This window comes from Homalodisca vitripennis, chromosome 2 (assembly GCF_021130785.1).
Source record: "Homalodisca vitripennis isolate AUS2020 chromosome 2, UT_GWSS_2.1, whole genome shotgun sequence".
Lineage (NCBI taxonomy): Eukaryota > Metazoa > Arthropoda > Insecta > Hemiptera > Cicadellidae > Homalodisca > Homalodisca vitripennis.
Window position 1 is genome coordinate 10406818 of NC_060208.1, and position 15450 is coordinate 10422267.

The 15450-nt window shown below is 34.1% G+C and overlaps 1 protein-coding gene across 2 annotated transcripts in view; it reads left to right on the forward strand.

Annotated features, from left to right (window-relative positions):
- Positions 1–2109: 2109 nt before the first annotated feature.
- LOC124353540 (DNA topoisomerase 2-like) overlaps positions 2110–15450 on the forward strand; it is a 49842-nt gene continuing 36501 nt past the window's right edge. Inside the window, exons 1-3 of one of the 2 annotated variants that reach the window (XM_046803425.1) lie at positions 2110–2378; positions 9464–9637; positions 10194–10374. In XM_046803425.1, the coding sequence (XP_046659381.1) occupies positions 9478–9637; positions 10194–10374 (341 nt within the window). In that variant the 5' untranslated portion in view covers positions 2110–2378; positions 9464–9477. The remainder of the gene's footprint in view (positions 2379–9463; positions 9638–10193; positions 10375–15450) is intronic. The other variant, XM_046803424.1, reaches the window with a different exon arrangement.

The following is a 15450-nucleotide window of genomic DNA, read 5'->3' on the forward strand; positions in this document are numbered from 1 at the left end:
AGCGCCTCAGCCCTGTATAGTAGCACAGACTGGGTTCCAGACATCTGCTAGCCATGGGATTCCTAAGATCTGGAACAATCTTAGCAGCCTTGTCCGCCGTTCGGAAGATGTGGTTTCTCTAACAACTTACTGTCCATTATTACATCAAGGTACTTGGAGGCACACGTCGTTTGGACTACCTACCCCCACTTGCAGCGGGAAGACTGTCAATCCATTGCTTTGTGAGAATCATGACCTCAGCTCAGTCTTGCTCAAAGCGAACGAGAGGCCGTGATCGAACATCCAGGCGTTAACAACACGCGTTACTTGATTTCACCATCTGGGCCAGTTCAACATTGGGTGAAGTGATGAGTGCTGCGACATCATCGACGTACCTAACAAGATCGGTCTTCTTAGGTATATCGGATCACAGGAAACAGTTGTAAGCGACATTCCAGAGATCCGGGTCTAGTATCGAGCCCTTTGCTGCATCGGAGGTTAGGCTATATCAATCGTCCACATCCTGTCTTTCATGTCGTAGACCAACCGCCTAGAGCTCAGATAATTTCCGATACTCCACAAAAGATACGATGTGACATGAAAGGTGTTTAGCAGCGCATCCAACTCGCCAATCCACCTTGTCAAATTAAAAGCGTTCGTGACATCAAGAGTAATGAGAAGCACCACTCGACTGGAGCCCAATTGTTGTGGTTCTCAGTTGTTATTACGGTCGGTTGCAACTGCTCATGAGAGTTACTAGCTTACACAGGAGTACAAAACTAAAATAAAAACGTTTTAATATATTGAATCCGTAGATCAGTGTAACATTCATTCTACTACTGTTTGTTAGGATATCAAAATATCTTAGGTCTTCTAAATATGGATGAACTTTTAAAATTCTTGACCGCCCACAGCAAAAAATAAATTTATTGTTTTGTGTAGTCGTTGATGGTTAATTGATTCCTAAAAACAGCACTGAAATTATATGAAAACTACTTTTATCTATTCAAAATTAAGGAAAGGGTTCTGCTTGCCAACTAACCTTAAAAGGGTTCTGCTTGTATGTTTAAAGCACAACCACCAATACACTAAACTCTCACAAACCACTATATATCCAACTCAGAAAGCTCTAATGTTGCACGCTATTGAAAACAACTCTTCAGAGTTACCAGTCAATGTAATCTTCTGGGGAGATTCACTACCCTTGCCCCGGAGTGTTAAAGATGGCATAATGCTCCCTTAATTGCAGGGTAGTCAAAGAATAGGTGTTCAGCAGTTTTCTTCGACTCATTACACAATCTACAGAGCAGATCGCCCCGAAATAAAAAAATACTGAAAATGTATGGTTACACAAGCTGTAGTTGACAGAGAGATTTGTAAATTTATCACTAGCGCAAATAACAGATTCCACCCAAAAGTATTGGTCTCTCATCTCTCCATGATTAATGAAAGTTTTATAATGTTTGCTACATTGATGGATTAACAATAAAAATATAGTAAGTAAGAGGGCTAGAAAAGACAAGCTTGAAAAATAGCAGTTAAAAAGTTAAGTCTAGTTGTCAAAAATCACTTAAGTAACAAACACAGGTTGAGAATAATTATAGGTGTTAATACATTATGCATCTTTTGCATATAAAAGTATTTTGTATGGAGAACGCTAGAACACTCAGCAGCTATGGTACTCTTTGGACGAATATTTAAAACACGATTACAAAAATCCTACCGAAACTATGTTTGTATATCATTACTTGAAAAAGGAAATGTATTTAAAGAAATACTGTAATGTAATAAATGTGTTAGATGTGTAATAAATCTCTTTAGTTTTATAAGGATGTTTATTTTGTTGCCTCAGCCCTATTTATAATTTATAATGTCTTGAAGGCGGTCTACGCCGATATATAGAAATTGTTTGATATCTTACTCTTTATTATTGAAGATTATATATATATATATATATATACAAATAAGATAATATGCATTCATTTTAGGAAGTTAACAATACAACATGCATTATGTATAGTACAATACAAAATGTACACGATGGTTTAGAAATTTTCAACCCTCTGTTGGCAGCATTGGTAACGTTTGTTACTGTGTTGTTCTCTGCTCTTACTCATTGGCTGTTGTCTTTTGTTCTTCCCGAGTAGATCAAAGGCTAAAGGGGAAGCATTTCCACTTCGTTCGCTACAAGGATATTAGTAGTGCTTGTCCCTGTTTATATTGGTTTTGAGTAACGGAATGGGTTTTTTATTTTCGGTGTTAACTGTTAATCTGTGATTTTATGTTAACAGTTTGTAAAGTTTTTTAACTTTTGAGTTCTGTATGATCTAGTTTTACGAGGGCATTCTCTGTCCCGGTGTTCAAGCGTTGAACCGAACTAGTCGGTTTTGTTTGAGAAGGTAAGTTATACGTTTATTTTGTGAACTAGTACTTAAACTCAGAACCATATCTTTTCAACGGCTAATTCATTTATGCTTTTAATTATTTACTCAAAGTAGACTTTTATGCATTAGTCTGCAAAACTAATAATTATATTCATTGTTTTGGAGTTGACAGTTAAAATGGCGGCAATTTCGCTTTCCCGCCATTTTTGGTTTTAAAATCTAAGCCATAGTTTAGTTACAAATTGGAATAACATTGGTTTGTACACACAGTTTCTTATCATTTCATAAGTTTTAACCAAGTTTAGGTAGCTCACATCAATCATGTAGGCTATCCCTACTAGGTTCCTAATGCTCTGTACATTTGTACTGTATTGAGACTTAATGTGAAATTAGAGTGACTAATGAAACAGTTTGCTGCTTATATAGAGCAGCTATATGAGATAAGGTAACAAGTAGAGATGGTTGTTATGTAATTCATGGAATCAGGATGCATATTATGATATATTTTATATGAGCTTGCATTAAAATATAAGTATAAATAAATTAAAGGGGTAGGGTGTGATAAGCGGACACTGTTTTTTATATCGAAGAATGTAATCATCGATACCTAATATTCGCATCTCAAATCCTAGACAATCAATCGATATTAAAGTATCTATAGTTCTCAATAACAATCATATGTTTTAAATTAAAATATGAATCTAATATTCACCGTGATCAAACAAATTATTATAACCAAAATTAGGAAAACTGAAGACGACCATATTTATTTCTCTCACAGTTATACAGTTGTTTCTTTCCCACAAATTTCACATAATGAGGTTTTCGGTACGAGTCCAACATGTTGAAGCCACGAAAAACATGTCATCATCTTCCAAAGCAATGTCGCGTTGTTTTCTAAAATTGACTGTCATTTAAAAAAATCAAATGTTACTTATATAATATTGAAATATTAAATTAAGAGTATTATTTGAGAGTGTTTACAGCTATTGATATAGATTATTTAATTAATCGTTAAAAATAATTAATCAGTATCGATTGATTATATTGATGGTTATGATTAAGTGATATCGTTTGCCAATTTCGATATAAAAAACCGGGTCCGCTTATCGTACCCTACCCAATTAAAGTTTTTAGGTTATTTTTGGAACTTTGGATAATATTTTTCAAGTTGGATAGGCTATTCATATTCAGAAATAAGTAGCTAGTGAAAGAACATGGCTTATTAAAGTCTACCCAATACAGCTAACTAGGGATAACAATCACGTAAGCCATGTTCTTTCACTAGCTACTTATTTCTGAATATGAATAGCCTATCCAACTTGAAAAACATTATCCAAAGTTCCAAAAATAACCTAAAAGCTTTAATTTGTTTATACTTATATTTTAACCCTTTGAACCCCAGGCGACGAAATATCGTCGCCGAGAAGATATGCGAAGATCCCCGCGGCGACGATGTATCGTCGCCAATGAAGTTGCGAGAATCCCCGGGCGACGTAATATCGTCGCCATGGTATATGCGTTTAATACATATTTATTTGAAGTCGTAAAATACTTATTTTATGAGTATTAATACATATTTATATGTATTTTATTAAAAATACTAATTTTTTTATTTATTTTTTTACTAATTTATTTTTTTAGGTAATATCAGTGATATTTGTGTTGTACGCTTAGAGGTTTTTACAAGTCACATACTTTTATTAAAAAATTCAAAAAAAGTTTATTTTTAGAGATATCAATATAATTTTTTTTGTACATACACAAAACTAAATTTAGAAAAATAAAATGTGGGTGCCCATGATAAAAATATTTCTTATTTTTTAATTAAAAAATCTTAAAATCAATTTTTTTGCCTAAAAATTTATATACATATATTTTAAAATTATTTTAATGCTGTTAAACATTTTTTTATACTTCAGACTAATCTTTTTCTGTGTATACAATTTCATTCTGGACATTTTGGTGTGTAATACAAGACAATAGCATAAAAAATAGCAAAAGTATTAATTTTTTACAAACAGTATGCAAAACAGCTGTTTCTGCTCCGGGGATTCTCGGTAGTTCTTAGGTCAAATGATTTTGGTACGTTTTTTCCACCATCAATATTTTGGTCTGGGGTTCAAAGGGTTAATGCAAGCTCATATAAAATATATCATAATATGCATCCTGATTCATGAATTACATAACAACCATCTCTACTTGTTACCTTATCTCATATAGCTGCTCTATATAATTAAAGACCCGCTGTATTACGTGTGGAGTTCTATCATTTGAATAACGTTTTCGTCTTTACTGTTATTGGTATTGGTAGTTGGCGGTAGTCTATGGCACAAGGGATTTTTTTTGTTAACTCTGATGGGCACTTGGTACGTTCCATGTGTTTCAATAGAAACAAACACATTTTTAAGGAGAAATTATTGAGTTTAATAATTCCAATCACATATTACAGGATGGTTACCCGACTGGGAAACCAACAATTTAATGAACTGGGAATTAACTGTTGTACTGGAAAAATCTCCAAAACAAATTTCCGTTTCTAAGAATTTATGAAATCAATTTGATGCCTCCTTGGATCAGTATCTGATTAATCTCGAAAAATCATATTTTACACAACGTGGTCTGTGAAATTATGAATGAAGGTCGACATATGTTTGCGATGCCCACCTGATCCTGGTTGTCTCCACTGTAGTAGTGGAGTTTATCTTGGTTAGTTTTACCCCTGTGTCGCGGCAAGCCTACAAACTGGTATTGTCCAATACATTGGACAATTAAGTCAGCCAATTTATTGTCTCAGGCCTCGGCCAGGGTAGGGTACGATAAGCGGACCCGGTTTTTTATATCGAAGAATATAATCATCGATACCTAATATTCGCATCACAAATCCTACACTATCAATCGATATGAAAGTACCTATAGTCCTCAATAACAATCATATGTTTTAAATTAAAATATGAATTTAATATTTACAGTGATCAAACAAATTATTATAACCAAAGTTAGGAAAACTGAAGACAACCATATTTATTCCTCTCACAGTTACAGTTGTTTCTTTCCCACAAATTTCACATAATGGGGTTTTCGGTACGAGTCCAACATGTTGAAGCCACGAAAAAGCAACGTCGTCGTGCAGTTTTCTAAAATTGACTGCCATTTTTAATAATCAGAATTACTTATGTAAAATTGAAATATTATCCTACTTGTATTATTTTAGAGTGTTTACAGCTGTTGATATAGATTATTTTAAGTTAATAGTTCAAAATAATTAATCTGTATCGATTGATTATATCGATGGTTGTGATTAATTAATATCGTTTGCCAATTTCGATATAAAAAACAGAGTCCGCTTATCGTACCCTACCCCTCGGCCATTATACAAGTTTTTTCTGTAAGCGGTAGTAAGTAGGCACAATTCATACAATGTTTTTTGTGTTTGTTCTGTTCAGTCACAGAAATGTGGCAAACGAATTTGTCCAAGTCATTCTTGAGTAGAAATTTCATTTTGAAAAGATGTTTGTTAGAGATGACACCTAGGCCTAAAATGTAGTGTTTACCCTATAAACAGGATTAGAGTTTGGTTGATGGTTTGATAAAAAATGAAAACCAGTTTTTTGAGTACACCAGAATGTTAGTTGGATTTTTACCAGACCTGATTAGACACTTTTGGAGAAGGAAATAGTGGGTTTGCGACAAGTAAAACTGAGAAGGGAGTGTTTGGGTCCAACATTGTGGGCAGCAATGACAGAATGTGCTGAGTGCTGAGCGGCAGGGGAAAAATGTAATAATAGTAATATTTTATTGCCGTAAAGGTTTTACAAATTATTAACAAAGTTATGGTTACAGTAGAGTAATGTATGGAATTGGCACCGTGTGGTATCGCCATGCTGCTCACATCTGTCGTTGCCAGTGTCAAACGTTCTCCATATATGCATTTAAACATTAAACTTTAAGTCGACGATCTAATGCCCACCATTATCTGCTTGTATCATGGTTGTGGCATCGGTTGGTCTATGAACGATTGCTCCTCACACACACACACACGGTCCGATTTACATCTGTTTACATAAGTTAAAACCAAGAAAGTGATTTTATGTTTTGATGTCATGGCCACATCCAAACCTCAACTTAACTAGCTGGAGGATTAAAAAGTTGTGCAAGATTTGTGTACAACAGTTATAATCGCTAGTCTAAGTGGGTGCAAGATCTCGCAACTTCTGCTGCAACCAGTGTCAGACAGCTGTATACTAGATCTGGATAGCGGTGTTGGCCATTAAAATTTCAATTATAGGCCTAAACATCGTCGAGAAACCACTGTCATATGTGAACAACTTCTCTGCACATGTGACATTCGGTCGGATAGTATACAAACTGTTTAATTCAAATAATCCAATGTATATTATAAGGAGCCTTACATCAAGTTTCGTAGTCCATGCCTATAATATAACAAACCCATTCTGCCTTTCTTTTATCTATTTATCTTGTATTTGTGTTGTTGTGATGAGGTGATTCTATTCTTGTATTATATTACAAGATCAAACACATAATACTAAAGAGCTTGTAATTGATTACATTAATTGTGTTTGGAGGCAACTGTGGAAGATTCTGTTCTGTTCTGGTGTCTACTTATTCTATAGATTGTGAATTAACTCCAGAAAACTTTCTGATGCATTCTTCATATATTGGCTGTCAGTGGGATTTATTTGGAACAAGATACTTTCGCGAGACTGTAACCAGGGCTGCCATCAACGATGATAATCTGCAACAACGTGAATTATAGATGAATTTTGAGTTCCGGGCAAACATGTAGATCATGCGTGAATTTTTATAATGTCTATTAAATTTTTATTATATATATATATATATAGTACTTTAAATAAATAATTGTACAAATAACATTATTTTTAAAACATTGGCAATATATTTTGGTAAAAATCGTCTTCAGGCACATAAATAGTATAAAATGTAAAGGAACACAATACAAACAAAAGTAAACAAACAGTGAATAAATAATGAATACAGATTTGAACTAAATATTTCTTCCATGTGTTGTTTTCAGATTTAGACGTTTTTGTCTAATCTATCTGTGTATAGAATTTTCAGTTGCATCAGTGCAATGAACCGGGCTGCAGTAGGCTATAATATGCGGTCACCATTACAATTAAACCAATATTCATGACTATCTAAACTACCAAAACCAAAATATTAACCCAAATTAGGAGGCCACTATTTTTGGAAGAGGTTTTTTTACAGGTGATCTACAAATCTATGATATTATTAGAAAGATCAACTTTATTTGAATTAAAGTGAAAATTACATGTCATTATAACGATCAGTTCTTGTTTTCTACCTCCTAAAAGGAAGCGATGTTGTCAAGAAAGAGTCAAATCTGTTCCTATCTAATATGTTATTAGACTATAAAAGTAGGTTAAGATAAGGTTATCATAAATATGTTACTAGTAGCACCAAAGTTGAATAAAATAAGCGGCACAGCTTTTTGACCTCATGTGTAGATTGAAAAAATTAACTGCAAAATCAGTTATTAAGCAAAACATAAAGTGTATAATTATATAATTTTATTGGGAATAAAATATATATTAGAAAAGGAATAAAACTTTGATTTACTTTTACATTCGGATGTGTTGTGCTCAGAAGTTGAAATTTGTATTTTCTAAAAGCAGTTTTATATTTTCTGCAGCGCTTAAAAATCACTAAAACTATTTAACGTGCAAATTAAAAAAATGGTACTTTGGGATTATACCGACCACACCAGTATGAAGAACACAAAAATATAAATTTATAGAAACAAACATGATAGAACGAAAAATCAACTCTATAATTACAAAATTACAAACTTACAAGCATTTCCAGGTATTGTTGTCGCTGTTATCTTATCTTTCTCGAGAATCCCGATTACGGCAGGTCGCGCGGCATCACATGATTTGCACGGTACATAATTGCCTTTCCATTACAATTCAATTTATATCTGATCAGCCCCTCTAGAATTTGATATTTTACTGATAGGTACTATCTCGAGGGATGTTTTTCTTTCGTTGACATCAGTGCGGGGCAGCTGCCGAAGCCCGTGCTGATGGCCGGAGGCACTCGCATTTTGGGTGGCGGAATGTGATCAAGAATAAAAACAAGTTTTGAGTGTTTTTTCAATAAAGAGTTTAGTTTTAGTTTGGTAATGTTTGTTTTTGTTGAATTTTTGTCTTTGGAGAAATGTAGAGGTAAAACACGGAAGTAGGCCTACAACAAAGCGACGTGACTCTGCAATCACGTTATCTACTATACCGCTCGACTTTGACCTCTGTCTGAGGATGGGGAGGGGTTTGCGATAAGACAATTCCTGTTTTATATTGACGAAATATTGTTTTACGCTAATCTAGTAATCAGTAGAAGCAAAATGTCAAATAACAATTCATGTCTGGGTGTGGTCGGTATAATCCCAAAGTACCAAAAAAATATTAATTCAGGTTTTATGCTTATCAAGAAAATGTCTACTTGTAAGACTTCTATTTATAAACAAAATGAAAACAAACTAAAATCTTAACTATTTACATGACAGGTGAAAATACCTGTCTCTACTCTCAGTCATCTTCATCAGCATTGGCTCTTTCAATCCGATCATATCAGAAATACCACTACCATTGAATAATAATTAATGTATATCTATACTCTAGATGGTAAATCACAATTCATTTTCAATTACTACAGAACAAAAACAGCAGCAGCTGTCAACATTGCATAGCATGTCAGACATCTTTGGATTTTAATGACTGATAACAATATAAAGACACATTATACATATAAACATGAGTACATAAAAGGAAATCGTGTAATCTCCCGATTCAATGGTGTAACTGTTATTATGATTTGAATGAGGATTCTTTGAAAAATAACGTAATTAGCAGATGTTGTTTATTGTGAAAATTGCAAATTACAACTCTGCCACTTCATAACGGGCAAAATGCATTGTAATTTAGGACTTTACCTTGCCATTTACAGAATTTAAAAACTTACTGAAATTAAACGGTTTGTGGAATATTTACGTGTTTATATTGTGTGACTCCTACAGTAGGCTTGTGTGTGTGTTGCAGAATATCTGTAAAAGATGAGTGAAGGAGATAGTATGCAGGAGAATGGCATCTCTCCCGACACAGGGAGTGAGGAGCCACCAAAGAAGGCTCCAGCCAAGAAACTGACGGTGGAGAAGATCTACCAGAAGAAGTCACAGTTGGAGCACATCCTGCTTCGTCCCGACACCTATATTGGTGAGTTCTGTTCTTGTATGATTTGACTCTGTTAATAAACTCATAAAAGTTTGTGCAATTGCTCAAAATTGGGCAGTATGTTGTAACATTATATTATATAACATAAGTTTCGTCTTTACTAACACGTAGATATCACTTCTGTTATAGATTTTTCAAGTTAAATTAAATAGATATAAATGCCTTTTTCTTATTATTTGTAAAACTGTACAAAACCTAAAACATGTTATAGATCAGAAAACTTTATATAATTTAATGTCACAAAAAGGATTAAAAAAATTAAAACTACACAAGGAAACATAGCAAAGCTGTTTCTTGCATTTTTTTACTTCTTTATCGCTTCTAGGTACCAATTAGATCTTCTGTGTGCTCTAAGGATGTCTAGAGATACATTGAGTGGATGTCTTTGGTTTTTTTATTAAGTTAGTGCTGTATATTTCCATGATGTTGTTGATATGGTAATTTGTTTCCGTAGTGTTAATGATGCCTACAGTATGTTGGCCATCTAAAGAGAAGACTAGGACTTGAAAATTAATGTTTTTCTGGTAACTGCCATCAGGTTCTGTCGAGCCTGTCACTGAAACCATGTGGGTGTATGACGCTGAGCTGGAGGCCATGTCTCAGAAAGAAATCACATATGTTCCTGGACTCTACAAGATTTTTGACGAAATCTTAGTCAACGCAGCTGATAACAAACAGCGGGACCCAAAGATGGATTGTATCAAAATCACAATAGACGCGTAAGTATATTTGTGTATTATTTTTATTTATGAATTGTCTTAGTGCATGTACTTTGTTATGTTATACAATACTTGCGTGCATTACCCTGAAACCATGTATTATTTTGGTCTTGCCTAACAGTACACTGTTCTAAATATCACATATGAATGCAATCAAAACCCAATTACTAAAACTTCCATGATTGGAAAGCCTGGATTTTTTTCCTGAGGGAAAAGGACAGTTTGTCCTCGCGCTTAGTCCTAAAAGGACCGTTGCGCCTCCCTTACTTACATTTGTGTCCTCAAAGTCCGAGGCTTTTGCAGAAGCCAATCAGATTGAGGGTTTTTGTTCTCTGATATCCTTGGGGCTGAGGAGATATGCTCCCAGGAATCATTTCTGAATTTCTAAGATAGCAGGACAATCTAACCAAATATGCTCTGCTGATTCCTTCTATTATCCACAGAGTCTACATTCGTCAGTCTGACTAAGGCCCACCCTCATAATATGTTATCGCCCAATTTCCTTGATACCAATATTTAGTAAAATTTTAGAAGGGTGTATAAAAATGCAACTAAATCTTTTCTTTGTACAAAATAATTTGTTCTGCGATCAACAATTTGGATTCATCTCTGGACATAGTACTGTAAAAGCTGAAGAAAGAGTAGTGGAAAAATTCTTTTAACCCCGGCGTCAGATATATCGGGACAGAGGTGGTCTAGCTAAAATGCCCAACGTCCGATATACCGGACGTCTCGAGAATTTAATGTAGCTGGCTAATAATATGTCCCAAATGCCATCAGTTTCGGTATAGTAGTCGGTGAAGAAACGGGCTACATGCAAAAATAATAAACCTTCCAATTGGCATCGTATTTCGTCGTCATTGAGCGTCGTTAATTTGTCGATGTCAGTTGTCAGACGACTTCAGTTGCATTGTTGTTGTATGCTGACTTATAACCTCAATTAGTTTGCGTGATTGAAAGCGGTTGTTTTTCGTGTGATTTATTGTATTATTAGTAAAAAAAAACATGAGTAAAACGTCGTAGAGAAAAGTTACCAGTGAGTGAAAATACTTTGATAAACACTGGTACTTTGGGATTATACCGACCACACCCATACATGAATCGTTATTTGACATGTTGCTTCTTCTGATTACTAGATTAGCGTTTTTTAGAACAATATTTCGTCAATATAAAACAGGAATTGTCTTATCGCAAACCCCTCCCCATCCTCAGACAGAGGTCAAAGTCGAGCGGTCTAGTAGATAAGTGATTACAGAGTCCCGCCGCGCGGCCTGCCGTAATCGGGATTCTCGAGAAAGATAAGATAACAGCGACAAAAATACCGATCACAATACCTGGAAAATGCTTGTTGATTAATGAATGTTAGTTCTGTTACTCAACTACATCGTTTTATAACGTTCTAAGTTCATTGAAAAAGGTTTAAGCGTATTTAAATATTTCGTCAATATAAAAACAGGAATTGTCTTATCGCAAACCCTCCCCATCCTCAGACAGAGGTCAAAGTCGAGCGGTTCTAGTAGATAAGTGATTACAGAGTCCCGCCGCGCGGCCTGCCGTAATCGGGATTCTCGAGAAAGATAAGATAACAGCGACAAAAATACCGATCACAATACCTGGAAATGCTTGTTGATTAATGGAATGTTAGTTCTGTTACTCAACTACATCGTTTTATAACGTTCTAAGTTCATTGAAAAAGGTTTTAAGCGTTGGGGGCATATAACGGAATCTGACCCCCATTCCCAAAGTTACCATAAAATGTATATATATGTAAATATTATTTCTTTTACTTTTTTTGAAAAAATTAAACAAGTTTTAATCTTACAAACCATTACAATTAGTTTGTGTTATTTTTACAATTGTTATTATTTCAAAAGTGCAAAAAACAAGTAAACATATCTGTATACTTCTTACTGACGTGTATGTGGAAATATATGAAGAAGTGCTTATGCAGCAATTAATAGGATATATCTCCTGCATTTATCAAGGAAAAGTTCTTAAAATTTTGTGTGTGTAGTAAGAAATATGTGTACAACAAAATTGCTTCATTTTGCAGGGGCTACAATTTTTTTTTCTACCGTTTATGTATGTCCAAACTATAAAAAATATAAAAAAATAAAAATAATTTTATGTATAAATACGCTAAAAAAACAAATCATTCTGTAAAAGTACTTTTTAACTATTGCATCTAAGAGTTACACTTATTTGTGAACAATTTAAAACAAAAACCTAAAAATTATCTTAAAAAATAAGAAAACTAGATGAATTTTACCCTCAATTCTGCACTACGGTCCCTTATCGCCATGGGCTTTCTGGCAAGTCCATGGAAAAAATGGCTGGGGTTAAAAGGGTTAAATTTTGAAAGGAAGTTTCTGACGTCTGCAACACTGATAGATTTGTCAAAGGCCTTTGACTGTATTTCTCATGAATTAATAGTGAAAAAATTTGTTTTGTTATGGTATTAAGAATAATGAACTAAATCTTTTCAAATCATTCCTTAGTTATAGAGAGCAGATGGTTGTACAAGGGCAAGACAAAAATCTAATTTTAGAGAAATAAAAAGTGGGTGTCCCGCAAGGTTTCAGTGTTTAGGACCTTTACTCTTCGTTATTGCCATCAATGACTTAGCTTTTAATACACCGTGTACAACAATATTGTACGCTGACGATACCACTCTCTTAAATTTTGATCAAAGTCTTGATGAACTTGTTAAGTTAGAAAACCAGGCAGTTTAAAAGGGCATTAGATTGGTTTGAGGCTAATAAACTTATGGTAAACAAACAGCAAAACTGAAAACATAATTTTCTCTTTGAATCACACAATATATAAAGACATTAAGCCTGTAAAGCTTTTGGGAATGTATCTAGATAGTAGGTTAAGCTGGGATTATCACATTGAAGAAACTGTGTAAAAAAAACTGGCAAGGGTAACCTATCTTTTTGAGAAGGTTAAAAAACTGTGTATCAAGAAATATGCTAATTATGGCCTACTATACATTTTTCCAATCTCATTTGCGTTATGGCATAACCCTATGGGGTAACTCTTGTAATTCCGAAAAAGTTTTTGTTATGGCAAAAAAAAAGCCCTTAGGATAATAAAAAATGTTGAACCCAGGGCGTCGTGTGTAGAAATTTTTAAAGAACTAGAAGTAATGACCCTTTATAATTTTTATATATATTGTTGTTTAATTGGTGTTAAAGAGAGTCTTGAGTTGTTTAAAGTACGGCAGGAAGTACATAGATATCCAACTAGATCAAATTATTTTTTAGAATTGCCTCAAATAAAATTAGAGAAAAAACCAATAGAAGTCACATTAAAATGAAACTTAAATTTTTTAACAAATTACCTGAAAAGGCATGGACTGTACCCCTGCAAAGTTTTTAAAAAAATAACAGAAAGGTGGTTTAAACAAAAATGTTTTTTTATTCAGTGAATGATTTTTTGAACTGTGATAGTAGTAGCCTAAGATTTTAAATTATTTATTCATTTTTTTATGGTATTTTTAACTGTGTGTAGATTCAACTTTTAAACCCTACATTAACTTTAGTAAATAATTTATGTACTTAGTTTTAGTTTATTTATTGACTGTCATATTTATTCAATTGACCTACATGATAAATATGTGGCCTAATATGTATTTTTTTAAGGTTTATATGCTATGATCATTGTAGATAATTAGCTATGACTTTGTCAATTGCATTTCTATGGATTGCCTAACGACAATAAAAAACCTTGAATCTTGAATGTTTCCGGTGTCATGTCCTGTCAACATCCCTAACATCAGTCTTATTTCCTCCTTACTGTGATCCAAGGGAGCTGCCCACCCTTTATCGTAAGGAGAGATAAAACATTTTGGATAGTCAAACCTGAGGCTCTACTCAAATTAATGTTTCTTATCCTCTTTTCCCAATTTTTAAGAAGAGCTTTGCTATTGGAGAAAGCTATCCCGCAGCCTGGCTCAGGCCCCACCATAATGGACTCCGCTCCCTTTTTGGCGAGGATGTCTGCTTTTTCATTTCCATGAATGCCCTCATGGCCTGGCACCCAACCGAGTGTTACTCTGTTATTCGTTGCCAGCTCAGCTATAGCATTCTTACATTCCCAGAAACCCTGGTTATCTAAGACGACTTGAGAAGTAATGAAAATAGTCATTTGGACACATGGCAACAACAGTATTATTTTGACAGCACTCAAAATACTTTATGCATGAACTGTCAATGGAGGATAACACCTCAACTGTCTTACCACCAGGCCAATGTTCACAGAATAATAAAATACTTCTCTCCACCATCCCAACTTTCACTAACTGCACGTCCAGACATATCTGTACCGTCAGTAGAGAATCACCACAATCTTTCTACCCCTATTCACCACTCTTCCCACACTGTCGTCCTTTCCACATCTTATGTTGCAGTGATGAGTTAAGTTTAGTTTACTGTTGCCTCTAACTGAAATAAAATGACATGATTGTAAATGTTTGTAAAAAGTCTTGTTCTATATATATTATAAAATAATACAGTAATAATATAATTTTAAGCATTAACTTTTTTACTTTTCAGAAGTTTTTCGTATTAAAATAACCTTGTATTATCAAAAAGTTTGGTATTATGAAACTTTAGACGTGATTATTGATGTTTCACTGTGTATATAAAACTTCTCTGGAACCCATTAGAGTTTGGTACGTCACAAAAAACCTGCTACGAGCGCAGAGCTGCATATCTAATGAGGTTTGCCAGGGAGTGTTTTTAGTCTCTAAATTCCGAGGTTGGGAAGACTTCTTTATCTTGTGGCCTCCAACTAAAGGCACTCACTGTTCTTGCTTTCTATACAGCCAAAACAGAATATATCCTATTTCATACAAATTTTGTTAAATCAAAATACAAATTCTATGAAAGAAAGTTACACATCCTGCACAGCTCGCTCATCTGAGCTAATATGGGCCACAGTTCTTTTAGTGCTAATAATCATTAACCCAGCTGTCCCTGTATACAAAGTAAATATTTTAGTAGGGTAATACTGTAATAAAAATCACTCTAAAGATAGTTTTAATATTCTTCTTACTTTGTAATTTTTATAAGA